The sequence below is a fragment of the Pollicipes pollicipes genome, unplaced genomic scaffold (genome assembly GCF_011947565.3).
Source record: "Pollicipes pollicipes isolate AB1234 unplaced genomic scaffold, Ppol_2.1 Scaffold_7231;HRSCAF=8579_pilon_pilon_pilon, whole genome shotgun sequence".
Lineage (NCBI taxonomy): Eukaryota > Metazoa > Arthropoda > Thecostraca > Pollicipedomorpha > Pollicipedidae > Pollicipes > Pollicipes pollicipes.
The window spans coordinates 17416182-17443419 of NW_023597034.1; the positions used below are offsets into that span (position 1 = coordinate 17416182).

Consider the following 27238-nt stretch of genomic DNA (forward strand, 5'->3'; position numbering starts at 1 on the left):
GGTTGAAATGTTGTCTTTTTACATGCAACTAGCATACTGTATTGGGTCGTTAGCAGACCGTGTCTGACCTGTTGTCGATGAACCGTTTCTGGTCTGTGCTGACATGTCGGGCGGTCTCTGACCGGGCGTGAGCTGGCACCTCTCCCTGTCGCCAGCATGAAGCCGTGCCAATAACGCCACCCGCCCGGGCCCGCGCCGTTTGCGCAATCAACAGCTGTGTGCTTTGTAATGAAGGCTTAGCGCGGCACACACGGGACCGCGGCGTCGGGTGATATATGGCGCTCGCTCCCCAGCCGCGCACTGCAACCATGATGACCGCACGCGGCTGTACAAACGGCGCACGATGTGTTTACAGTATGGCCCATGTGCCACAATTAGGTTGCGCCGATGTGCGAATGAAGAGTAGGTCGTGCCGGTAATCATCGGTGGTGTCATGTTGAATTCGTGCGATCCATTATGACGAGTGGTACAGAATTGCAGGAGCTCACAGGGAACGGCCAATGAAGGATCCCATACCATACACATTTGTTTAAGTACAGCGAAATGGATAAGGAAAATACAAGCTCCAACTATGTTTTACAACCCCTTTAAAGGCGCGACGTGATTAAGGGTATTGTGTGAAAGGCCTCGTATATCTAAATCATTTGAATAGTGTGGTGTCGACCTGTGAGCGATGAGTGAGTTCACACTATGAGTTCGTGACAGGCGAATGGTCCGAGTAGGGAGCAATCTTTTCGCTGGAGGAGCTTCTCACATTGCTGAGGGGTTCATTGTGCAGCGCTTGTATGTCTTTTTCTGGAGACAGAGAGTTTTATGTCAGCATCCATTGCTTCGCAATGCCTCTGCCCCCCTCTTAGCTTAACAAACTCCAAAACAGGGGCGTTAAATGCGATCTGTGGCTAGAACCTTGCAGACAATTATGCAGATATGTAATGATGACGACGTATTTTCTATTGTGTTATATATGTGGTAACTTGGCCTTTCATAAACTTCTTTGCTTGACGTACGAGCGTTTACAACTATTGATGAAAACCCAAGAAGAAAAAAAACAAAAAAAACACGCTTGCTCGGCGAACTACGAACTGCGCTTTGCTTACTTTGCATGATCAAAACCTATTTAATTTTGCAGACGCAAGTTGGTAGCAAAATTATATGCGACTAAAACAAGCCGTTACCTTTTTATGACAAACTTTTAGGGTCGACTTTCACCTGAAATGAAAATTTCACAACGTTGCATACACAAACATAAGCAATTTAACATTATGCTGCATACGCCTGGGCAATGATTAGCTACTTTTTAAACTATCGTAAGCTCGTTTTTAATGATCTTCTTTATACTCAAGCGACCTCATGCCTAATCTATAGTATGTTAGGAATAAACACCATTACATCACTGTCCACTTCATGAAAATAACTCATATTAACATCAGAGCTTCAGTGAACAATTTGATTTTCTCTCATGTTTTACTTCACGTGCCCTTTCATCAACAGACCTACGATAGTAAAAGAAAATAACTTACCCACCCACTTTGAGAGTTCGGTGTGCTGATAATGCTATTTCAGCTTTGTTCGACGTTCAGTTCCGTGGAAATCAGGCAAAAATGCATGAATAACAAGCAGCCAGATGATAATAAGACTTACACCAGAACAAATACGAAACATTGTCTCTTGCTGAAGGCAGTCCATGCTCGGAGAGCAAACGTTCTAGGATGTAGGTAAGAAGACTTGCAAGGCATTATTAATCATCGCAGTATATTGAAATGTATGGTTTACTAGGAATCATTCTCTTTGCCTTTGCGATCAAATATATATCAAAGAAAATATGTGATTTTACCAATTAGATAGTCTAGGGAGGGCTAAGGAATGTCAAGCGCTCATGAGCGCAGCCAGTTCCATATTTTGAAGAATTTAACTTTGACCCATTAGAGCTACATGCCAATGGACGAGTTAGAAATCACCCATATCCTCCACTGTTCTAGAAAGAAAACTAGTCCTCACTGGTCCAAGTGTATGACTGGCTGACAGAAAGAAGCGCACGCCGGTGGATCCACCTTCATTCAAAGAAGTGTTGTGCCTCCCTTTGTGAAAGAATAGCGCTCAGGCTGGCTACTCTAAGCGTGAGATGCCCCCAGGAACGATAGTTCTGAGGACATTCCGACCAACCGTGTGTTAACTTCGGACTGCTCAGCAACAGCGGCAGCGGCAGTGGCAGCAGCGGCTGTCACCACGTGCTGAATTCCGTTATCAACAAGGGTGCTGGTGCCAACAGCAAGCGAGCAGACAGTCAACACAATGGCGAACAACGCTACTCGGCAATATGCGACGAAGGTGTTACATTGGCCAGCTCAATTTTCTATTTTAACGGGCGCGACTGGTTTTAGACACAGCTACGTCACCCTTAAATATAATTTGAATAAGATGCAAGTACAGGCCCTTGTGGCTCTTTGTTGGCGAGGTGTCTTTAGGTCGATGTCTTTATGTAAGCTTTTAAATGGGTGCCTGCAGCGGATATTCTAGGCAATTAATCTACACTCTGCGATATTGTTCTACGTCATCGGCGATCGCCATGACACACGCGTGCTGCTGAGACATTCCATGGTTCATACCCACGACTGGTGCTCTTAAAAGTTCCTCTTTGCGTCAAGATGGATACTTCGATGCAGTCGCTTCATGCCACCCGCCAGGTGTGTAACTGCTAGTTCCGGCAGCGGCCGCCAGGGTGTCGCTGCCGACGAGCAGAGCCGGTGACCTCAGTGTGGACGGCCTGGTGCCTCGTAGCGGCCGCAGGGGCTCCGCCGGGAGCATGGTGCTCCTTACACTCGTCGCAGCGCTGCTGGCGTCGCTGTTCAACCCCACAACGAGTGAGTCCACTGAGAGAGGGGACCTGTGCTACCGTCACGGTTTGTATGGTCCCGATGTACGCTGGGAAGAAGACGCCGAGCGTAGTTTTTGCTCTCGGATGGGGGGAAGAGACCCTTGAAAGAGCCCTGTCGAATCCTGTCGGGACGGTTTACGTGTCCCCGCTGTGTACATGAACGGGAAGGCTCCTGCCAAACAGTCTTTCCACTGGCATCTGGGAGGAGACCCTGTCAGGCACAGCTCCGGCCGTCTGCTGGGGTTGACCCCCCCCCCCCTTCCCGAGCTGCTCTCGCTGCAGCGCCCCGCCGGCGGCACCTTATGCTATGGGGCTTGCTAGTTATGACAGTGCGCTCAGCGTTGACAAGATTCGTGACGTCATGCCAACCGTTTGAAGGGCGACCAACAGTTTACAGCAAGCATCAAACAATTTCCCTCATTTCCCTCGGAAAAACGAAACGACCAGCAACAGTTGAAAACGACACGGCCTTGTGCTGAGCAGCACAAAGCACGCAATTAGACGTCTGAGGCAATGTGAAAGGGATAAGAGACCACGCGATTTGTCGGGACATTTGATACAGCAGTGCCTCAGCAATGCTCAAAGCCATGAGTGTCTTACACCAGCCGGCATAGAGCCGTTGGAGCCGGGCTGTCCGACACGGCCCATCAGAATGCCATTGGGAAAACTTAAGCCTTCGACACAAATAATGCTCATAAGTTGCCTGGTGCGGCGCGGGATGAACGAGTTGATAACGGACGTAAGAGTTCCAATTATAAGCACGCAGGTGACGATAAAGCACGAACTCGTGAAGCCAGACAGCCTTGAGAACTCTCGCCGGTCGTCTGATAGCACTGGAAAGTCTATCTTTCACGAGAGCGCGGCAGGCAGAGGCTCACTGTCGTAACGGCTGCGCTCCAACTTATAAATCACGTTGGTGGACAATTGGCTGGCTATGGGTCTGGCCACGTCCGGTCAGACATGACTCGATCAGGTCTGGTCGGTCTTGACTAAACCAGGTCTAGTCAGACTTAACTAGTTCAGTCGACGAAACCGATGTCTACAGCGATTTGCAGTGTCGACTTACATGACCAAAGTTGTGCAAAAACAGAAGTATTCTGGGCGTACGCTGCGCAATGAAGTTAATTGTGCACGCCTCTGCGTAGTTTTGTGTCTCAACCTCTCCTGGTTTTGCATCACAAGATATCGCATTCGAGATCGTTTGGGGGAAGGTGACGCAGTTGGCTCACTGGCCGATTCCTGGCAAAGCTTCGGACTGAAGGTGACCTGATCCCTCGGGGGTCTGTAGACGGTCATTTGCCTACGCCGTGCGGCTGGCTTCGCTCCTTCATCTACTCCGCGTGCCGAGATTTGACTTCAGTATCTCAACCCCGCATGTTTCAACACCAGTCTGTCACACATATGCCTGGAAGTTACATCGAATTGTAGGGTTATAATTCGGATATAAGTTTATCTGCCTCAGAACATAACCTGGCGCCCGCTTTAGGCCACTTTTTTAGAGGCTTTAGGCCAAAGTTAGTCTTCTACAGGTCTAAGCGCTTCCCCGCACCGCTGAGGACCCCGTCTGTCGCAGCTGTGTGTCACACCCAGGGCTGAAACAAGCACGTAGCAACTTAAAGCTTGTAGCTTTTATTCTGACACAAGCGAGCTTCAGTGCTTATGTCAGGAAGAACTAGTTTGAGGAGGTGTTCCACGTTTGTATGGGGTTTTGAACTGAAAAAGTCATCTTGAAGTCCAATCGGCGCAGTTCACAGCCCTGCTCTTCTAAAATCCTAAACCCCTCTAGTTTTTTAGCTACGTGCCCGCGAATATGTGCAGACTATTTCGTACAACTATCTCCAGACTACTCAGGCATCCATAACGCCATAATAACGTCATTGAAATCCTGCAATTCCATTTGCAACGTGGCGTTCAACGCCAAGGGAAATATAACTGTCGAGTCGTTCATTTTTAACGTTCCCGAGCTTTCCAAATATAACGGCCGTCCATTGGCTGAGATTCAATGTTGTGCAAGGCATGGTTATGCCATCAAATAACGACATTTTGAGGAACATATTTAATGAAAAGAGGAATTGTATTGTCTAGAATAGCTTTCCACTTAAAAACATGCAGAGAGTTTCAGAGGTGAGCCTATTTGATCAAATCTGATGCTTAATTCAACATCTCCAAACGTGGAACCTTCCTTTTAAACGACGTGATGAGGCAAAAATTTGTTTCATTACAAAAACTTAACGTTTTAAGCTGCTTCTACGATCACGAGTGAACCAGCTTAGGCAAAACTAGTTAAAATTTAAGCTAAAAACTAATTAAAAAGACCTGAACTATCCAATGCGATAAGAGACCCGCAAAGAAACTAAGAAACGGTATGCTATTGAACACCGAAAGTGCGCGACAACCGTGCAAAGACTGCCAATAACCAGACAACAAATAATTTAGATCCATCCAGCTTCCCCGGCCTAATACCGGACACACGGTACAACGTCAGGGACGGCAGGAAAGGCGGGCAGCTGAGCTGGAAGGCTGTGGTGGCCCACACCATTTGTGTGGTTACTGGTTAGAAAGTCACTTACCACGAGCGCATCACGAATATTGCACGCGCATCCCAAACACTCCGGCTAATCAGGCTCTTATGTTCTGATACCCAATACATGTTACCATGACGAAGGCTGTTCGAAACAATACTTTTACACTGCTAGGCTGCAGTAAAAGTAATACCCAATGATCAAGCCGTTACAACTTTGAAAACATCTGAAAGTATCCACGCTACGGTGCACTTATCATGCGAACCTTTTGCGACTCTTTTTATGTGTGCAAGAAAAATATGCATATCTTCCTGACGAAGTAGGCGTCGCCCATGGATTGAGCACTCATGGGCTAAACGTAAAGACGCGCGATTAAATATCTGTAGCAGCATTCGATCATGGTTGACTCCGATCATGGCTGGCTTTTAGAAACTTGTCATTCTTGACGCGAATCTTGTATTTGAATTCAAGCAGGCGCAAATCTAGCAGTATTCATGCATTTGTATCGTTATTATTTGTAGGAATGGCTTGTAATGTTGGCATTTCGGCCATTTTTATTTCAGTCCCTGTTCGAACAAGTTCATGCGCTATGTGCCGGTCCAACGGCATGTAACGGTAAACACATGCGTCCCGCCGCTATGACGTCACAGAGTTGCTTGCACTGTCGGAGATCCCGGAAGAAGTAACTGGTGGAATTACGAGATCTTGCTTAAACTCGTTGATAGCCCAGAGTCAGGGTATCACCATTCACTTCGACATTCAAGGGTCCTTGTAAGTCAGATGTTCGAGATCATCACGAGGGTCAACAAGACTGCTGGCCCCACACCGCGCCAAGGCATCTGAGAGGCCCCAGGCCTCAAGGACAGCAGTGGTCACGACACCACGATCGCGAAGTCTTCTGGGTGAACTGCCTCCGGACAAGACCAATTGGACCTGGCTGGGTTGACTGGATAAGCTGGGACCTTCAAAATGGCTTAAGATCCCTCCAAGAAGACTGAACGACCTTAGACAGGTTCCAATGCTGTCCAAATTCCAGGTGGTTCGCTACGTGTCAGGACAAATCTTCGTACTGCATGCATTCTTAACGCATTTCTTTGTTCGCAAATCATTGCGCCCAATATTCTCATGCGCCCGACATTCGCATCCGCGGAACTTCGTACGTACAAACATTCTTATCCGCACAATTTTGAGCGTACACTTCTGGGTCGTGCATTTCGTTGTATGCGCGTTCCCTCGAGTTGCATCCCTTTGTCCCGTGCTTTTTGTGCGTTTTTTGCATATGTGATTCTTCGTAGTGTATACTTGCTGTTACAGTTCTTTGTCATGATTTTGTATGCCGTTTTTTTCCTTCTCGCACTCATTCCATCGTTTGAAACAGCTGGTACTGAGAGCAGGCACCTTGGTATTGGTTAATCTTCTCGTTGTTCCCACGTCCGTTTCCATTTATCCTTGCTGTCTGCCGTTTTTTCGTTACGATGGTTCACCGCCTCCCGTCAGTTTTTTCGTCTCCATTTGGTGAATGACGTGACGTTCTTCCCAGAGCCCCTTCCCCGCTCCCTTAGCTCGCTTGGTGTAATGTTGGACGATATGGCCAAGGTGTCGCAAGCATTTAAGGTCATAGTTGAGCAGCCGCCCATTTTATACGTCTGGTCGCCACATCTTGAATCGTCAGTATGCAGCAGTTTTTTCTTCTAAATCGCTACCTATGAACAGGGGGACAGCGGTGTTGCCTCCCTATGTCTCTGCGACGCAAAGAACCATACGCCAAGACCAATGAGCGTGAAATAACGGGTACGACACTCCCAGCTAAAAAGTGGAACAAACTTGAAGGAGCGTGTGAATAAGGGGAGGGCTTCGTATCAGTATTAAGAATCATGTAAGATGAGGCTGAAAATATTCATTGCTGAAGTCAGCAAACGACAGCCCGCTAACAGATCACACAGATCAATGGGGCCTGCCCTGGTCCCGCTTTCAAGCAGAGCCTGTGTAATTGATCTCCATGGTGTCCGCCCAGATCAGCAGTGCTTGTTGCTGAGTGGCGCTCCAGGAGTTAGCACCATCTATTACCGTGACATGATGAGACGATGGGCTGACGAGATGATCACGCTATCAGGTGAATAATGTGCGTCCGCTTGTCATTTGCTTGATATTTGTTTAATATATGCCTGATTTGCTTAACACGCGCCCCGGGTGGCCGGCTAGATGCCCTTCGCTCCGGGGGGGGGGGGGGGGGGGGGCATTTTGACCCGCTGAGATTTTGAGAACTAAGGAAGCTAGAAACACCAAATTTACAGGGTGTGTTAACCTGTATGTGAAATCACTTAGATCAAGGTTTCAGGTTCCTAGGTCATGACTTTCGGATCAAAAAGGTCAAACAAGGTCAAGTTCCAGGTTGGTCTCCAAAGTGCCCCAGACCCTAGATAACCATTTCTAAGTAAAAGGTCACGCGCTCATTCAAGGTCAGTAACCATATTTGATCTTTTGAAGGTCAAGGTGACCAAAATCATGCAAGATTGCTTTGAGTTTTGCATTTGACTAAGCGACAATAATTACGCTAGGCAGTATGTTCCTAAAACAAGATGTTGACCCGAGTCACTTTAGGTGAATGACCTATTCTGACCTCTAAAAAAATCATGAAATATATGTAATGCAGTTTCTGCTATCAATAAATTAGAAATGAGCACCAGAAACCATTTCATACAGCCAGCCATAGAGCAACAAAACGGGTTGGTTTTGACCTTAGTGTGACCTTCATACCTGACCTTAGATCAATGTAATTTGCTCATTCAACTGTTGTGTTGCCTAAGAAAGCACCTCAGAGATGTATGGCTTCATCTTACACTCCGTTGTTGGATCAGATTGAAGGATTCCCTAGAAATTGCCCTCGCTGAAACCATGGCCTAACTTTGACCTGCATAGGTCAGCGATCTTACAAGGTAAATCTCAATTTTTGATGTCAAGGCATCTGCTATTCAATTGTCTACAGCTATGCAAAATTTGGTGCGGCTACGCCGCGCCGTTCGGAAACCATTCTGGAAAAACCTTCGGGGGGGGGGGATCAAGTTGACTCCCCAAAGGTTTTTCCGGAATCATTTCCGAATAGCGCGGCGTAGCAACGCAAAATTTTGCGTAGCTGTAGAAATTAAATAGCGGATCGTCTGGCATTAAAAATCTAGATACACCTTGTAAGGTCGCTGACCTGTGGAATGTTAGATCCAGGTCATAGTTTCAGCGAAGGCCATTTCTAGGGAATCGTTCCATCTGATCCAACGAAGTATTAGACGAGGTCATACATCTCTGAGATACTTTCTTAGGTAACACAACAGTTGAATGAACAAATTGCATTAACCTAGGGTCAGGTATGAAGGTCAGACCAAGGTCAAAGCCAACCCGTTTTATTACTTCAGGGCTTGCTGTATGCGGAAGTTTCTGCTGCTCATTTCGAATTTGTTAATAACAGGAACCGCATTATGACCTCTCATGGACTTCCTGAAGGTCATAATAGGTCACCGACCTAAAATAACCCAGGTCAACACCTTGCTTTAAGAAACATGCTGCCTAGCGTGATCTTTGTCGCTTATTCAAATGCAAAACTCGAAGCAGTCTTGTCTGATTTTGGCGAACGTGACCTCCAGAACGTCAAGCAGGGCCGCTGACCTTAAATAAGCATGTGCCTTTTGTTTAGAACAGTAATCTAGGTTCTAGGGGTCATTTGGAGACCGACCTGGAACTTGACCTTGTGTGACCTTATTTGACCCGAAATTCATGATCAAGGAGCCTCAAACTTTGACCTAAGTAAGTTCACGTACAGGTCAACATAACATGTGAATTTGGTTATCTAGCTCTCTTGGTTCCTGAAATCCCAGGGGGGTCAAAGTGACCCCCACCCGAGCAAAGGGTATCCAACCGGCCACCCGGGCGCGTGTTAAAGTACGTTTGGTTGATTGCTTATTGAATATACGTTTATTGAATATACACCCATTGTACACTGCATATTTTTCTTTCCATATCCACGCGGGTCCCTTCCCCATGCTTAAAGGAAAGTACCCGCGCCCCATGCACACCGCTGCCAAATCAAAACCGGCTCCCAGATCTGTGAAATATCAACAGCAGTCTGCATAGCCGAGTGGGATTCGCATGACGGCAGTCTATGCACAGCTATGGCAGCCCCTATGTCTATAACTCAGCGAATCAACATTAAGACATTGCAACTATCGGACGCGAGTTACCACACGCCTCGCTAAACATTTAGAGATTGAAACTATCGGACGCGAGTTACCACACGTCTTGCTAAAGCCCCCATACAAGGCGAAGACAACGCAATGGCGACGGCACACATGCATCAGTCTCAGTTGCGGGGCGTCCGGATCGCCGCACGTGAAACGCCGTGCATTTATCATTTGGCATCGCTTAACTCTGCTCTCACTTCCCTGGCTCACTCCCCAACAAACTAGCGAGTAATTGGCGATTCACATCTATGTTACTAGTCCACACATGCATGATTCCAAGGGGCTCAATTTTGTGTCATTTGATTGTAAGATTTGTGTATGGACCACAAAGTTTTGCACTTACTTATGTCTGACAAACGCAATGCGATGAACGGTGCACACGAAACTTGCGACACGGATGATTGCGCACATGAAGAAACGAGACACCACACTCATTGCACTAAGGGGTCCAAATGCATGCAAGTCATGTGCATAAGTCAGCGTGCAAGTTCCCGTGGCTCTTAAATAAAAAGGCTGCGTGTTTGCCGTGCGACACAAACTACACGCGTCACGGTGAATTTAGAATCGCCGAACATATACTTGTGAGGTACGAGCTACTTGGCTTAAACCTATTTGAGCTTCTCCTGTCTAGAACATTTCAATGCATACGATGCGTGAAATCAATGCACAACAAGTGATACACTAGCAATCACGTGCGAGAAGAGATATGGAACAAAAAGTCCAGGAGGAAAGTAGAGAACAGAATGCAATGCGAACAAAGGCATGCGTGATGTTTAGCGGTTGTTATGTCACGCGTTACGGATACTCGCCCGCACGAGTTTTGCGTTTGCGAAGATTCTCACTCACGAGGATGTGCATACGAATAATTATTATACAAACGTAGGCGCTTTACGGTTTGCGTGCGAGCAAATATGACATGAACGTATGCGATACAAAGTTTCGCGTATGACAGATGCTTTACGAACGTTTGCCATACGAAATTTTGCATCTGATATTTTACTTGTAAAGAAATGCGACACGAGGCTCTCGTCCGAAGCCGGTTTGCTACAAGTGGATCAGCGCTTCCAAGATTTTTCTTAAGAGACTGACAAGGATGTTAAATCCAGTGCACTCTCTCTCGATCAGGGGTGTGAGTGAACTGGCCCTCGGTGTCCAGCGCATCTCCCAATCTTCCTAAACAGTACCGGACCAAGCCCGCAGTATCCAACGCACCTCTCGACCAGAGGTGTGAACCCGCCCCTCGTTGTCAGGTGTATCTCCTAATCAAAGTACTGGACACAGCCCACAGTATCTAACACACCTCTCGATCGGAGGCAGGGACCCGCCCCTCTGTCTAATGCACTTCCCAATAAGAGTTAGACCCAGCTCTCAGTGTGCAGCAAACGTCGGTCAGGGGAAGGGAACCGCCCGTCAGTGTCCAATGCACCTGCTGATTAGAGAGCTGGACCCAGCTCTCAGTGTGCAGCAGACCTCGGTCAGGGGAAGGGAACCGCCCGTCAGTGTCCAATGCACCTGCTGATTCGAGAGCTGGACCCAGCTCTCAGTGTGCAGCAGACCTCTGTCAGGGGAAGGGAACCGCCCGTCAGTGTCCAATGCACCTGCTGATTAGAGAGCTGGACCCAGCTCTCAGTGTGCAGCAGACCTCGGTCAGGGGAAGGGAACCGCCCGTCAGTGTCCAATGCACCTGCTGATTAGACAGCTGGACACAACTCTCAGCGATACGCCTCTCTGTACGATACGATAAGAGGAGTTGAACTGCCCCTCGGTGTCCAGTAGTGCACCAGTGTCTAGTTATAGACCTGACACTCGTTGTCCAGTAGTGCACCTGCCTTCGTTGTTCAGAAGTGCACCTGCCCCTCAGTGTCCAGTAGTGGTCTTGCTCCTCGGTGTCTGGCAGTGCACCTGCCCTTCGGTGTCTCGGTAGTGCACCTCCTGGTCGGCGACCGGAGATCCCATCTTCCAAAAAAACCGATTAGCGTGATGGTGATTAGGGCACCGGTAAATTGCGTGCGGGCACCGCAATCACCATTATCGGATTACAGGACAGGCAACATGCAGCACATAGGAGACAACCGAAAGCTAATTTTGGCGTGACTTTCCGCTACATTTGGCTGGCGCATGACAAAACATAGCTGTAGTGAGCCGGGTCAGATGACCCAGGGACATGTTTGCACCACTCTTCGTCGTGTTTCCGTGAGTTGCAATTCCTGAACTTTCATCATTATGCCTCTGGTATAAACGGAAAGGACCTCGCCGCTGTTCTCCCATTTTCATGCAATTTGCCGTCGTCTTGTTTGGGAGAATCTCCAAGACTATTTCACGGTGCGTGATTTAATTTTCATTTTTACACATAAAGTAGACGCATTAATCAAGAGAAGGTGTTTGTCGGGATGACAGTTTCATTTAGGGCTCATAATCTCAGGAAGTGAGAACTTACATCGCTGGAGCAACCTTTTCCATACTTTAGCCTGTTTTTTATCATTCTAGCAATTGGCAAGGAAATCTTCTAACAAGACCCACTGATGCTGCTGCGCAAATCTGCGTTTATCTATGTTAACCACCCCACACAAAAAAATATTTTAACAGCAGTTGAGCCAAACACAGCAACCCTGGTGCAGCCTGCTGAGCGTTGCCTTCGGGTAGACGGCGGATGAGCGCACGACTACACTAACCAGCAGCTCGCCACCCTGAATGGACCTCAGACTCACATCCCCACTTTTTCAATATGTTTGTGGTTAGATAATGTACCCGAATCCCACCCGCTAACATAATTCAGATGCAATCAGATGTGCCCTGCAAAAAGCATAAAGTCTCCAAAGTGCGCCAGCCGCGTAACGCGGAGTTCCGCTATGAGGTACTCGAATTCTTGTAATTTTTAGGGTAACAAAACAGTTGTGCAATAACTGTACGTTTATTGCGACTCCACAGTGCCCCATTAGAATTCCAAATGCGAGCAGCCACTAAGGCTTTTAAGGCGGTGACTCCATCCCAGATAGATGCTGACTCCATGCACCGAGTCATGCACTCCCACGTGCTCACAGCAATAAAATCCACGTGGGCGGGACCAGCATATGGTTTATTCCGGAGTATATTCCACTTTCGCGCAGACGGCAACCGAGAAATGGAGCGTGGCCACGAACTCTCTCTCTGATCATGTAATGATGATCTTGTGCCTGACGACACGAAAAAGTTGGAGGAAAAAATCAAACGAAAATATCACCATGAATGATAATGTACTTGGAATATGTTGGCATTTGTCCCAACATCACTATCAAGACACCATATGTCCGCACGCAATGACAAAAGGTTGTGGGAAACGTACGAGTTTGAAAGGAACACTGGTCTGTTCCTCAGTTAGACAATGAACAGCATTATCTAAGCACCCAATTAATCTTAAGCTTTGCCTACTCCATGACTGTTGATTAATTGACACTTTCTTCAATAATTCAGTCACTGGAAACTATCGACAAGAGCAGCATTGAACTGCTCAGTCGGACGGAATTGAAAATCGATGAATACTTAATGGTAGCCGGTAACGCCCATTCCGCCTGATTGGATAGGCTCGGCGGTCATCGTTACCGGTCCCCGCCATCTGGCCATCACTAACCGACTTCAGACACTGCTCCGCCGCTCCTCGCAGCACTGAACTCACTGTCACACCGAGGCCGACCGACAGCCCTGTGGCAACAGCAGCCTCGGCCGCGCTGCTGCTGGCGTGACCCCCCCCCCCCTTCGGACAGACCAGGAGACGTCCCCCGATTAGCCGGCGCGCAGGTTCTCCCCGCTGAGCCGGTAGCGGGCCAGCTGTGGCCGAAGCGCTCGAGAAGCCCGCGGTGGTGGCACGCCGCTTACAGCTGCTGGTATTGCATTCAACCCTCGCTCATCGGACCAACCGATCTGACGCCCGCTCGTGCTAGCTGGAGTGGACCAGTGCCGGTAGGAGTGGACCGGTGCCGGCCGGAGTGGCCCGGTACCGGCCGGAGCAGACCATTTCCGGTCAGAGTAGACCAGTGCCGGCCGGAGTGGACCAGTGTCGTGCAGGAGTGAACTTGTGCCGGCCGGAGTGGACCAGCGCCGGTAGCAGTGGACCGGTGCCGGCCGGAGTGGACCAGCGCCGGTAGGAGTGGACCGGTGCCGGCCGGAGCGGGCCAGTACCGGCCGGAGTAGACCAGTGCCGGCCGGACTGGATCAGTGTCGTGCAAGGGTGAACTAGTGCCGGCCGGAGTGGATCGTTGCTGGCCGGAGCGGACTAGTGCCGACCGGAGTGGGTCAGTGCAGGCCGGAGTGCGCCGGTGCCGGCCGGAGTGGACTGATGCCGGCAGAAGTGGACCAGCTTCTCCCCGGCGGCTTCTCTCAGCTTCTCATTCGGCGGCTGTGAACCGTGCGTGTGCTCGCATGGGCGAAACAGAAATGGCTCCACAAAGTCACGAATATCTCGAGAACGTTGGTGAGCTTCCAACTCCGAACATCGCAGTCGAAGCTTCGAAGGGACAGGTGCGGAGATAAAGAGCAAAGTGCTTCTGAGATCTCACGTCCTGCAGTTTTCCAGGTACCAGTCTGTAAGTTGACTGTCCATCGCATAACGGTCGTTAGCTATTGGGAGAGATAAATTTGAGCTGTCTGGCGAGGGCAATGAACTCAGCATATGTTTCTTGTCAAAGCATGGAACCAATCAAGGTAAAGCGCAACCGACACTGCTAGAGACAAACTTTGGCGAGGGTCATGTAAATACGTGCAAAGTGTATCTTAATTTCCCGCCCTTAGTCGATAAAATGCGTGAAAATTCGTCAGCCGCCGTTTGGCACATATCTCCCAAGCCTGCGCTCTGGGCATAGAGAGGGGTCTGTCACAGGGGCGGACTGGTGAAGGGGCGACTGGTGAAGGGGCGACTGGTGAAGGGGCGACTGGTGAAGGGGCGGACTGGTGAAGGCGGACGCGTGAAGGGGCGACTGGTGGAAGGGGCGACTGGTGAAGGGGCGGACTCGTGAAGGGGGCGCTGGTGAAGGGGCGACTGGTGAATGTTCGACTGGGTAAGGGGCGGACTCGTGATTGCGGACTGTGTAGGGCGACTGGTGAAGGGGCGACTGGTGAAGGGGCGAACTGGTGAAGGGGCGACTGGTAAGGGGCGACTGGTGAAGGGGCAATGGTGAATGGGCGACTGGTGAAGGGGCTACTGTGTGAAGGCGACTGGTGAAGGACATACTCACACATTACGGTGAAAACGGCAGTATATTCCTCTGTGGATTTATTTTTTGGGGGGAGAGAATGATTAGCATGCGTTTCCCCTCGGATCCATCTATATGATGACATCAGCCCTTGGACGGCCAGCTCGCTTTGGGTGGCATCGCCTCCTGACGTTGGGGATACGTCGGCTCTATCTAGGCTTGTGTTGGACAAAATGAATGGCGGCCTATATCGGAGATTCATAAACAAGAAGAAATGAAATGGCTGTGCTCCAGTACACATGTCGTTATGGCTAAAACAGAAAATTGGAGGTGGATACACTGTCAACACATTATGTCCCTGGGGTTGGTGGAGCGTGCTTTTTTGTGCACCGATATCCGACTCGTGCCCATCACATTTGACAGTTGTTTGCTAGCCAGTGCTAGCCAGGCTGACTGCGGCTTCGCATTGGTAACGGGCCCCTTCTTTTCATCAAAACGCGTTATCTATACATTTTTTCCATCGGTTCCACTGCTTCCTGATTAGAAAGTCCAGCCCGCTCCCCTAATACTCTCACACGAAAAGCAATGATGAACGCAGTACATGAATGACTAAAGGCTCAAAGCACTTGCTTAGCGTAGCTTTTGCGCGCATCTTGTATTTGCTACTTAAAACAAGCTGATCTAGTTTATCTAATACTTCTGTACATGGCGTTACCGCCAGTAGTGATGCAGACAGTTTCACATACGGTCCGGTACGGTGGCACGAGACGCGGCCATCCTGGCCCAGGCTGACCTTTTTTGACCGGTTGTCAGCTGACCTTTCGTCAGTCGGGCAGACCAGTACCGTCATCCCGGGATCCGTAAACGGCGCTGCCGTCACTCCGGCACCCGTACATGTCGCTGCCGTCACTCCGGCACCCGTACACGGCGCTGCTGTCACTCCGGCACCCGTACACGGCGCCGCCGTCACTCCGGCACCCGTACACGGCGCCGCCGTCGCTCCAGGGCCCGTACACGGCGCTGCCGTTGCTCCGGGATGCGCGCCAGGCGCTGCCAGATTACGGGCACAGCATCCCGCCAGACCGCGGGAAGCACTGGGGCAGCGCAGATTACATCGATCACGCTCTGTTATTGCTCCTGATCTAAGATTATTACTGCAAGCACAGATAGAAAAGTTGAGGCGGTGTAGACCATTTTATAATTACACGGGTCTGAACAACCCAGTGTGCATAAACTAAATGTGAGTTTAACGCACACGTCACGGTGCTTTGTCGCTCCATGTGGGCGAGAAGTTACTATACTTCATGAATTGCACTGTCCCACTAAAGACAGGGTGTGATACGCGTCATCCTAAGTGACCTCGGTTTAGAAGGCTTTATGATAGTTTTCATATTTTCAAACCAGGAGTGGTTGATTTTTGGTCTGGTCACACATGGAGCCATGTAAAATAGAGGGTGCCCAGGACAGTTGTGAATAATTGACAGAAGAAATCAAGATAACTTCAAAGTGAAATTTCGACACCAAAAGCACAAAGTGCTGTCCCTGCCATCTGACATTTTTGCAGAGTCACATAACTGCTACTCGTATGGCCCCTTGGTTGTACCCTTACCGCCAACGCGGCGGCTATGTGTCAAGAAGCACCAGCTGTTCTGTTCTATTCTCCAGCGACTGGCTTCAGCCTCAGACAGACGATGGTCTGTCCTGCTCTCCAAAGACCGGCTAGGGTCTTAAAACAGACCAGGCGGTCTGTCCCGTCCACCAGAAACTGAGCGCAGTTCGAGCGGACCGTCAAAATAAATAGATGCCTGTCCAATAACGGGTTAATTGGTCCAGCATCGACCGCCCGCTGACGGCAAAGCACTCGGGTGACAGAGCTGGGCGGCACCAACGTTCACAACAATGGTCGGAGCGCCAGCGTCCGGCACGCCCCTGAGCCCCACTCCCTCGCGGACAGTGACGACCTCCGCCTCGAAACACCGGTAATTGATACTCGGGCTTTTAGCTGGGCAAATGGCCGCCGTGTGTCAAACCAACAGAGCAGTACCGCAGCAGCCGGCCACGTCTCCCGGCCCCGCGGCGATCGCGGACGGGGGCGGCGCAGCAGTACCGCAGCAGCCGGCCACGTCTCCCGGCCCCGCGGCGCTCGCGGACGGGGGCGGCGCAGCAGTACCGCAGCAGCCGGCCACGTTTCCCGGCCCCGCGACGCTCGCGGACGGGGGCGGCGCAGCAGTGCCGCAGCAGCCGGCCACGTCTCCCGGCCCCACGACGCTCGCGGACGGGGGCGGCGCAGCAGTGCCGCAGCAGCCGGCCACGTTTCCCGGCCCCACGACGCTCGCGGACGGGGGCGGCGCGGCCCTCTGACCGCTAGGGTACCTGCTGGTGCGTCGCTCGTGCGTGGCCAGCCCTGCCGCCCCGCACGAAACATCGACCTGCGGCGGAGGCCGGCCGGCGGCCGCGCGGCTCCGGCGGCGCTGACTGGCCGTATTGGAGGCCGGCGAGCGGAGCGGGACACTCGCCCCCCCCTCCCCTCCCCTCCCATCCCCATCTCCGTGGCCGATTGACACCGGACGTTGATTCGATCGGGCGACGACAATGAAATTAGGCTGGCGGCTCCGGCTCGCCGTCTAATGAGATGCGGTGGTGAGAGAGCCCCACAAAAAGGGCTCAGGACGGCCACCAAAGGAACCGACCGTGTCAGTAATGCTCAGAGAGACTGGCCGCTGGTGACCAACCCCGGAATTGGTGATCAGTGGCCTGGCGGGAAAATGATCGATGCTCATATCTGAGATTATTTCACCCCCAAAATCAGCTAGAATATTTCGCGTCAGGAAGAGGGGAGAAAAGGGTCCCCTGTGATGGAACAAATACAACTAGACAGTTGAGAACGCCCAAGATGGTCGAGGGCCTCCAAGATGCTCAAAGGCCCCAGGCAATGTGCAAGATCAAACAAGCTTGAGGACCGCATAAAACAAAAAAAGAAACCTTACGTACCTGTGGATTCGAATGCTGAGCACACTAGCGAAATGACTGGGCATAACTATTTGCCACCACGACCAATTCACCAGAGAAACATCCTGTCTGACTCGGGTCGAGCGAGTGACACTGAGATGATAAACATTAATATCCATCATACAAATGACACTAAAACTTATGATCATGGGACCAGACACCTTCTGGAGCCCATACAAGTGGACTTAAAAGCGGTATTCCACATTTGTATGGAATTTTGAGCTGAAACAGTCATTTTGAACGTCATTCGGCACAGTTAACAGCCCTGCCTTTCTTAAGACCTAGCACTTTCTAGTTTCTGAGCTACACGCCAGCGAAGATGTGCAGATTATTTCGCGTAGACTTGCAAGGCCATTCAGATGCATAATGCCATAACGCTATAGCAACACCATTCAAATTCTGCTATCCTACAGGCCAGGCGGCGTTCAAGGCCAAGACAAATATTACAAGCCAGCTATTCAGATCTGGCATCTGTGAGCGCAATTTCTAAATATAGTGCATGCCAAATGGCTCTCAAACCAGGTTGAGCAAGGGGTGCAAGCTTCAGTTACGAATGACGTTTTGTGCGACTTGATGTAAGAATTTAACAGGAGGTTAAGTACACAGACAGCAATAAACATATTCCTTCAACTTCTCAAATGTCAGCGCAGGTCTCTGACTTAAAGTGACCCAGGTTAACATATCGTTTTTAAGAACCATACCTGCTGGTGAGCCTTAACGCTTATTCAAATGCAAAATCAAAATAAGATGGTTGGACTTAGTCACCACGGCCTTCTAACGGTCAAGCAAGGTAACCGGCCGTAAATGAACACCAGGATATTTTTGTTCAGAACGGGTATATAAGCTCAACACTGTCGCATAAAGAGTTGACGACGATCTAGAGTTTGACCGTTTTGGCCGTATTTAACCCGAATGTCATGACATAGGAACCTCAAATTTGACACAAGTGTGTTCACATGTAGACCAATCGACCCTTGGAGTTCGATGTCTCTTCTAGCTCTTATTTTTTTAGATCTCCGAGTGGTCAAATCAACCCCCACCCTAGCGAATGCTTTTAACCGGCCGCCCGGGCGCGTGCTAATATGTAAACGGCACGCTCTGTGAAACTTGCGCTTCGTACTGGCGGAAAGTGACTGGTGCTGTGATCGGTTGCTGTACCGAGGTGAGCTCTTCTATCGAGCGTGGCAGCCGTGCCGTGCCTCTCAGTCCGAATGTACGGAGGTGAGCTCTCCTATCGAGCGTGACAGCCGTGCCGTGCCTCTCAGTCCGAATGTACGGAGATGAGCTCTCCTATCGAGCGTGGCAGCCGTGCCGTGCCTCTCAGTCCGAATGTGCGGAGGTAAGCTCTCCTATCGAGCGTGACAGCCGTGCCATGCCTCTCAGTCCGAATGTACGGAGGTGAGCTCTCCTATCGAGCGTGGCAGCCGTGCCGTGCCTCTCAGTCCGAATGTACGGAGGTGAGCTCTCCTATCGAGTGTGACAGCCGTGCCATGCCTCTCAGTCCGAATGTACCGACGTGAGCTCTCCTATCGAGCGTGGCAGCCATGCCATGCCTCTCAGTCCGAATGTACGGAGGTGAGCTCTCCTATCGAGCGTGGCAGCCGTGCCGTGCCCCTCAGTCCGAATGTACGGAGATGAGCTCTCCTATCGAGCGTGGCAGCCGTGCCGTGCCTCTCAGTCCGAATGTCATCCCACCATTTCAAGGGAATGCTCCACATTTGAAGACATTCAAGCAAGCATCGCCCTTAATTGAATCAGCTTCGTTTTACTTTTGGCACACTTCGAAGTGGAAAGACGGCTGTAGACAACACATTTTGTCTGTTTTTAAATGTGCTCAACAATGCGTCATTGATTGCGCCATGGAACGTCTGTATGACGTTGAGGTGTTGCCAACCCAAGCGTGCGACATTACCTCCCTAGCACTCACCTGTAGCACTGCAACCCCGAGGTGTGACTTGGCGGTGCCGCGGTCCCATAATGATATTCTTATATCATTTTTATGAAATATTAATAATTTAGGTAATTGACAAATGATATGATTTTTAATAGAAATATTTTTCATTTTATGTATTTTTAGTCATGATAAATTAAATTATTATAAAAACACTGATTTTATAATGATATCTTATTTATGAAATATCTTTAATGTTCTTGTCTCGGGACTTTCTTATGGTGTTCTTGCATATCTATCCGCGAATTTAAATTATTTGCTTGTAGTTACATACCCGGTTAAGGCGCTATTCTAGTCCTTCGATTACAAATCTTATTTCCGCAATAACTAGCAAGGATGTCCAACTTCTTGTAATGCGTGGTGCTAAATGTAATTCGCGATTGAAACTTTTACAGCCGGCACAACATTGGTGGAAAGTCGATTGACGACCGTTATACCTGGAAATCATGCCGGCGTGCGCCAAATATGAACGCCTCGAGGACTATATTCTTGTTGGCCTTGAACGGTGCATGAGCAATGGAGTGGTAGAATTTGACTGACGCTTCTATGGAACCATGCATACCTCCATGACCTTAAATAGTCTGCACGAAACAGCCTGCAAGCGGGTGTGCAGGGCATGTATTTCAGAACCTACAGGGTTTCTCGGTCTTAAGGGGAGTGTTTCGTATTTGTATGAGGTTTGTAACTAAAATGGCCATTTTGAAGATCATTCGGTGCAGCTTACAGCCATTCCCTTCTTAAACTGAGTGTTCCACATTTGTATAGGTTTTGAGCTGAAATAGCCATCTTGAAGATACTTCGGTGCAGTTCTCAGTCCTGCCCTTCCTAGACCTACTCCAGTCTAGTTTCTGAGCTACATCCCCGCGAAGGTGTGCGGATGTTTTTGGAGATACTATTTCAAAGTCACCCAAGCATCCATGACGCCATAATAACGCCATCAAAATCTTATCATTCCGTTAGACACGTGGCGATCGAGGCTAAGCAAAATATAATTATCGAGTCGTTCATATCTGGCGTTTGTGAGCACAATTTCTAGATATAACGACCGTCGATTGGTTCTCAATCAATGTTATGCATGGCACGATGACGTCATAAAAATCACGCATTGAGAGCGTATTCACTAAACACAGAAAGTCTCTTCCCCTTTAGGGTATACCGTTAACAAAAGTGACCATATTTCATAATATCTGATGCTTGCTTCATTATCTTCAAAATATAGAGAACTCCCTTTAATTAAGACAGTCTGCCGCACAATGCCCACTCTGATGGGCAAACAGTCGTGGCGCACCCGCTCAGATGCCGCCGGTGTCGGGTCGGTCAGCGCTGTGACGGCTTCCCACGCCTCCGCCTTGTCTTCCTCTCAGTAAGTGCTGCTCCATCGCTAGGCTATAACTGGTCGCATCCCCCACGTGAGAACGCACAGTGCTGAGCCTGCGGATTAACTAACCCTTGCGTACTGAGCTCGCGAGCTCGCGGACACGCCCGTCGCCGGCCCCGGTCGCGGGGTCACCGCTCGACATTGTGTGCCGAGCTCGCGGGCTCGCGGACACGCCGTCGCCGGCCCCGGTCGCGGGGTCACCGCTCGACATTGTGTGCCGAGCTCGCGAGCTCGCGGACGCAACCGTCGCCGGCCCGGTGAACGGTGACTCCGTCGGGGGGTCACCGCTCTGGATCAGCCGGAAGACACGAATCCGTGATCCCTCCTCAGCGGTCCGGCACTGACGCTCCCGCCGACGTCCGTGCGGGCTCGCTCCCGCGTGCCGAAGCCGTGACGGGCCGCCGCTGAGGGAATACAACCGGCCGCTGCGGGGCCGTAAATTCGTCCGGGACAGGGCGCCGGCGTGCCGCTGTACGGCAGCGCCGGTCTGACAGATGGCAGCTGGAGCCGGACGCAGTTGTCCCGGTTCACACGAGCCCCGGCAGGGCATCCGTCTCGGTGGACAGCGGCGGCCGACCAGGGCGCGTGGCCAGGCTGTCAGGAGGGCAGCCGGCCATCATCACTCTGCCGCGCCGCGTCTCAGTGGGGCCATCAGCAGCGTAAGCTCCTCAGAACGGCGTGTCTGCTTGATGTCTGTAGTGGGCGTCCGAAAGCGTCCCAGCTGCTTGATGACTTCGGGAGGCTCCGCAAATGTAGGTGGAGGTGCACAGCAGAGTGGAGCTCAGAAGCCCCTCACAAGTGATGGTGCAATAGGACTCTTCAGGAAACCATCGCAAACAGGCGTGTCGTGTAATTCGTGACTTAAGATGCTGCTAGCATTCTACAATATCATTTATCTGGGTTTCCACCAGGAAACGATAATTGATATGTCGCGGTCAAAGCGTATCGCAGGAACGCAAAGTAATTCGGGATAACAAGCACTCTTAACATATCGTTGGTACATTCCTTCATGTAATATTAGCCTTCCTAGCTTACTATTAGCCTGCTTCTAACCACAACTGCACTGCATGGCAAACCATGTCGGGCCAATGTCCTCGTTGCCGCAACCTTTCACACCGCTGGCGTGTTCTTTAGCATTCCACACTCGGATGGACATCGACTGAGGAAAGTCACACACACAGGCCGCGTTTCGATGTCGTGATGCGACTATTTTGTTTTTTGAGGTTCCCGGGGTCAGGCCGCGGTCTGTTATGGAACGCCAAAGCCCGTACTGGCCACATTGCTGCAAAGAGCTTGATTCGAGAACTGATGCTTGCCCACTCCGCCTTTAGGGGAGGAAAAAAGTCATGCTGTGTTCTCTGGATAGTATTGAACCTCTAAACCTAGTGATCGCCGATATATTTTAGCTGATATCTTGGATGTGCAAGTAAGTCTGATCATACACCGCGCATATTTCAATGCCACTCGTTCCCAAGAAGTATTATTCATATGTAGGAGTTTGCGACGTGTTGGTAGAGTTGCGCATAGTAAATGCAGCATGCGACTTAAACTGCAATCTAACTGCGCCGGCAAATGGCTTGAAATAAGAATTCTGAAGTGTGGTTAGTGTGGCAGAACAGATGGAATAACATCCATTATCTCCGTGACGAAGAGGTGTCTTCTATGAAGCACCACGGCTCAGTGGAGGAAAGCACATAGAGACACTCTGTGGTCGCCTTCTGGCCGGTGAATGCTTGATAAGGGCAGTGATCTTGAGAGAAGACTTGCTGTTGACCTGAGCGGATGCCGTAAAACATCCTAGGCGACATCTATGTAGAGTGCAGGCGGCAATCCCTGAACTCAACGCGATCTTTGTAGCCGTAGCGAGCAGCTAATTTGTAAGTGGATAAAAGTGATGTACGTGCCTCAGACGCAACAAATGTAATTTTTTGCCTGGCCTGTAGCTTGAATGCCCAAAACATTTTCAGAATTAAACAAAATTTCATGATATATACTGGGGCTTTTCAAACAGTAGTTCAAAATCACTTGCAAATGTTAAAAGCATTTCCAGGATTATGTTCCGATTTCTTCTCACCGATTTCATGCGAGAAAAACAAAAACAAAAACGAAGTGCCGGCCAGCAAGATATATAAATAGGAAACCAGGAAGTACAGGAAGAACACCTAACACGCCTGGAAGAACTTCTAGTAGATCGCTTCTGCCGGCCGAGCCTGCGTACAACCGCATTGTCCACGGTCACCTCACGGCCATCTCAGGCACGCATCACCGACCCTCGCTATCGCCCTCCTCCCCCCCCCTCCCGTACCACCGACCCCCCCCGTCCACCGAACAACGCCCCGAAACGGAAACGATGATTATAAATGGCTGCCGTCGGCAGGGACCCGACAAATGAGGGTCCGCCTCAGGATATTGATAATGTGTACACGATGATGATGAATGGCTGCCGGACGGCTGCTGGCTGCCGCGGCACAGGACTTATACACAGACTGGGCCGGCCGGTACCGTTCGACATCGGGCGTTACACCGGCCGGTACCATTCGACATCGGGCGTTACACCGGCCGCCGGCTCGGACTGCGTGACCCTGTCCCCCGGCTTCTCGATGCAGGCGGCGGCCATCGCAGCAGCATCATGCGCTATACACCAGAGGACTCTGTCGCTGGACGTTCGTGACGAGTCCATTGCAGCCCCCAAGCAGGCATGTGCCTTGATCCGAGGGGCGAATCCGGGATTCCATAGGGTTCCATGCTTATGGGACTTTGAGACTGGATCCCGGGATCTCCCAAACCCACCTTTTCCATAGGTTCGAAATCCAGTCCTGCCAAACCCTTCACAGCAGAAATATTTTCCCAGCGTTATACGCAGCGATGCTTTATATTTCAGCTCTGCTTACCGCAAGGATCACAATGCAACGCACTCATATTATGGAGATCTTTCTCTTGCATGGGCACATTTCATGTCTCAAAAATTCACATGGAGCCTTTTGACCCTTCTAACCTTTCTGTGTTAACCATGCTTTGGAATCCACTTAAAACCTTAATCCGTGTCGTTTGGAGATATCCCGACTCAGTACAACCTACTTCATGATTGAATCCTAAATCCATTCGTGCATCTGAGGCGTAGAAAATTTCTCCATGTTCATTAATTAAAACCGAACTTTTTTATCGGACGCAATTCTAGGATCGGAGCTCACGCTAAGCAACCCTTATTACGTAAACCCAAGAGCGCACGGCATCACAACGCACAACGCACGGCGTCACAACGCACAACGCACGCACGTCGATCCCACCGTCTGACCTCATCTCACCCTGGACGGCCGCTGCTGCCGGCCGCAGGCCATCCCAGTCAGGGGCAAATGGCGAGCGCACTTGGCAACTGCTGCCTTTGTTGAGTACGCCTGTCCTGGTGACGCAGTCACGTGACGTATTAGCGCTGGAAACCCTTTTAAAAAAGCGCCGTACTTCCTTCAACAGGAGCTGACGGGTGATTTTGGCTCAGTTACACTCCGATCAACAGGCTATTGACAAGCTACCTTATGGAGAATTCGCCGACCGCGATCTCACGGTTTCCCGCAGCTTCGCTCCTGGCCACCCGGTTCGTCGCCACCCGTGGCCCCAGCTGTGACTCAGGGTCCGAGTCCCGGCACGCCTGCGGCTCCGGCCTCTCCGGCTCCGGCTCCGGCTCTGGCTCCGGCTCTTGGCACAGCCTCAGCCCGGTAATGGGTGGCGGGGAAGCGGCCCGGCCGCCGACCGTGTCGTCGGCCGGCTCGTTATCGCCACTATGGCCGAACGGCGCCGGAAGACGGGCGCCGATAGAATAATTAAAGATCGCGCCGGCCGGACAATTAGAGCTGGCCCGGGCATGGCGACACGCCTCCGGGACGCCGGCCGGCCGTGCCAGCAGGGACAAAAACCGATCACTCTCTCTTCCGGCCAAAACTCCAGACAACCGGCCGACCCCCGGCTGGGCCCCGGGGTACGGCGTCCGGCCCGACCTCCGGCCAGGCTCTCGGGGTAACGCGGGCCAACCTCCGGCTGGGGCCCCGGCTACGGTCCGGCCGACCTCCGGCCGGGCCCCGGGGTAACCGACCGACCTCCGGCCGAGGGGCTCCGGGGTAACCGACCGAAGGCTCCGGCCGGCCCCGGGGGTAACCGGCTTGAACCTTCCGGCCGGGGCCCGGGGTACCAGCCAACCTCCGGCCAGGCCCCGGGTACCGGCCGACCTCCGGCCAGGCTCCGGGGGTACCGACGAGCTCGGCCAGGCCCCGGGGTACCGGCTGACCTCCGGCCGGGGCCCGTGGGTACCAGCCGACCCTCCGGCCAGGCCCCGAAGTATCGGCCGACCTTTGGCCAGGGTCCCGTGATGCCATTTGACCTCCGGCCAGCCTCGGAGTACTGCACTGACTTCCGACCAGGTTCAGCCGCCTGGTGGGGAGTCCCCCGGACAGGGAGTCCCCGCCGGGAGCCATCCGAGACGCAAACTTATCGCCATGCCCCAGACATGGCGAATGCTTCCGCAACGACTGCTATCAAAGCTTATCCATCAACTCCTTAAAGAGCTATATCGACCAAACGGTTGGCCACGGTGGTCGGCGGCGCAATATCGCCCCCCCCCCCCCCGTCCACCGAACCACACCAAAGAGCTGGCGCGGCCGGGGCCGCTGATAGTCGGAGGCCTGGTGATATTACAACCATGTCGTCGGCTGGGCTCACGTACGCGACTCGCAAGTCAAGTGCCTGGACGTAGAAACTGATGCTGGATTGTCAGCCCGTAAATCGCGACAAGAGTGATCTGACTAAATCCCTGACTCGCGCTGAACTGCTCAAGTCAGATTTCCAGGCCTTTTACCCAGCCGAGACGACCTTTTGTTTGTGATAATGTGGATCATACATTCATATGATAACTCGTTAGTTGCCTTCAAACTAGCGCCCGAGAAATATTGAGCCGTCCGGCCCCGCACCAATCACCACGCCAGTAAAATGCTGATAAACGTTCGTTCATCCGGCCCAATTTGTAGCCTTGCCTTGCGGCCCCGCAAAATGAGGGCACAGTTCAGGCTTTATGCTATTTCTGGATCAGCCGTGCCAGTGACAAAACGCAAACCGTGATTTGTACTTGCGCTAAAAAATAGTGACAGTGTGCGCTGTTTGAAATTAATGTATACGGTTGTTCGTTTTTACTCTTCGTTGCTTGTGTTTTTGCCTGGGCTTAGGAACGGGGGTTTTATCACATGATGGAGGAGTTTTAGACATATCCCAGACGTAATCGGATGGCTCAGCAGCTCTATTAAATGATATGTCACACAGTCAAAGGCCAGCATGATTAATTTCGCGGACCTGTGAAATCTTTATTAAGGCTTAAAGCGTGTAAAGAAAGACTCATCCTTTTGGGCAGCTTTAGTAGGTATTGGACCTTAAAGAAATTCGAAATATATTACCTTTCGCCATTTCAAATCTGCGGAGACGTCGTTCTGCCACTCTTTTTGGTAAAACTGCCTTACGTCTCGAAATAATTCTTGGAGCAATGATGTCAGCGCCCATTTTAATAACTGAGTCATGATTTATTAGCAAAGGAACTTGGTGCTTTTAAAGAATTTTCCGAAAGCCAGTATTTCAAGAAGCTTGAGCCTTACTTAAGTCTCATTTCTCAGTGATCAAGAGACTTGATCACGTTTTCAGAACAAATGATCGGAGAAATGGGAGATAGAAGAGATGATTCAGGCGACGGGATGACGGGAGGTGGGAGAGATGATTAACGTGACGGGATGATGGGAGGTGGGAGGAATGATTCAGGTGACGGGATGGGAGGTGGAAGATGATTTAGGTAGCGGGATGGTGGAAGGTGGGATAAGTGATTCAGGCGACGGGATGATGGGAGGTGGAGGAGATGATTCAGGTGACGAGATGGGGGGTGGCAGAAATGATTCAGGTGACGGGATGATGGAAGGTGGGATAAGTGATTCAGGCGACGGGATGATGGGAGGTGGAGGAGATGATCAGGTGACGGGATGGGGGGTGGCAGAATGATTCAGGTGACGGGATGATGGAAGGTGGGATAAGTGATTCAGGCGACGGGATGATGGGAGGTGGAGGAGATGATTCAGGTGACGGG

General features: G+C 50.9%; 1 protein-coding gene across 1 annotated transcript in view; it reads left to right on the forward strand.

Moving 5' to 3' along the window:
- Positions 1-2770: 2770 nt before the first annotated feature.
- LOC119110526 (uncharacterized) overlaps positions 2771-27238 on the forward strand; it is a 55889-nt gene continuing 31421 nt past the window's right edge. Inside the window, exon 1 of the mRNA XM_037234391.1 lies at positions 2771-2861. Within this exon, the coding sequence (XP_037090286.1) occupies positions 2804-2861 (58 nt within the window). The 5' untranslated portion in view covers positions 2771-2803. The remainder of the gene's footprint in view (positions 2862-27238) is intronic.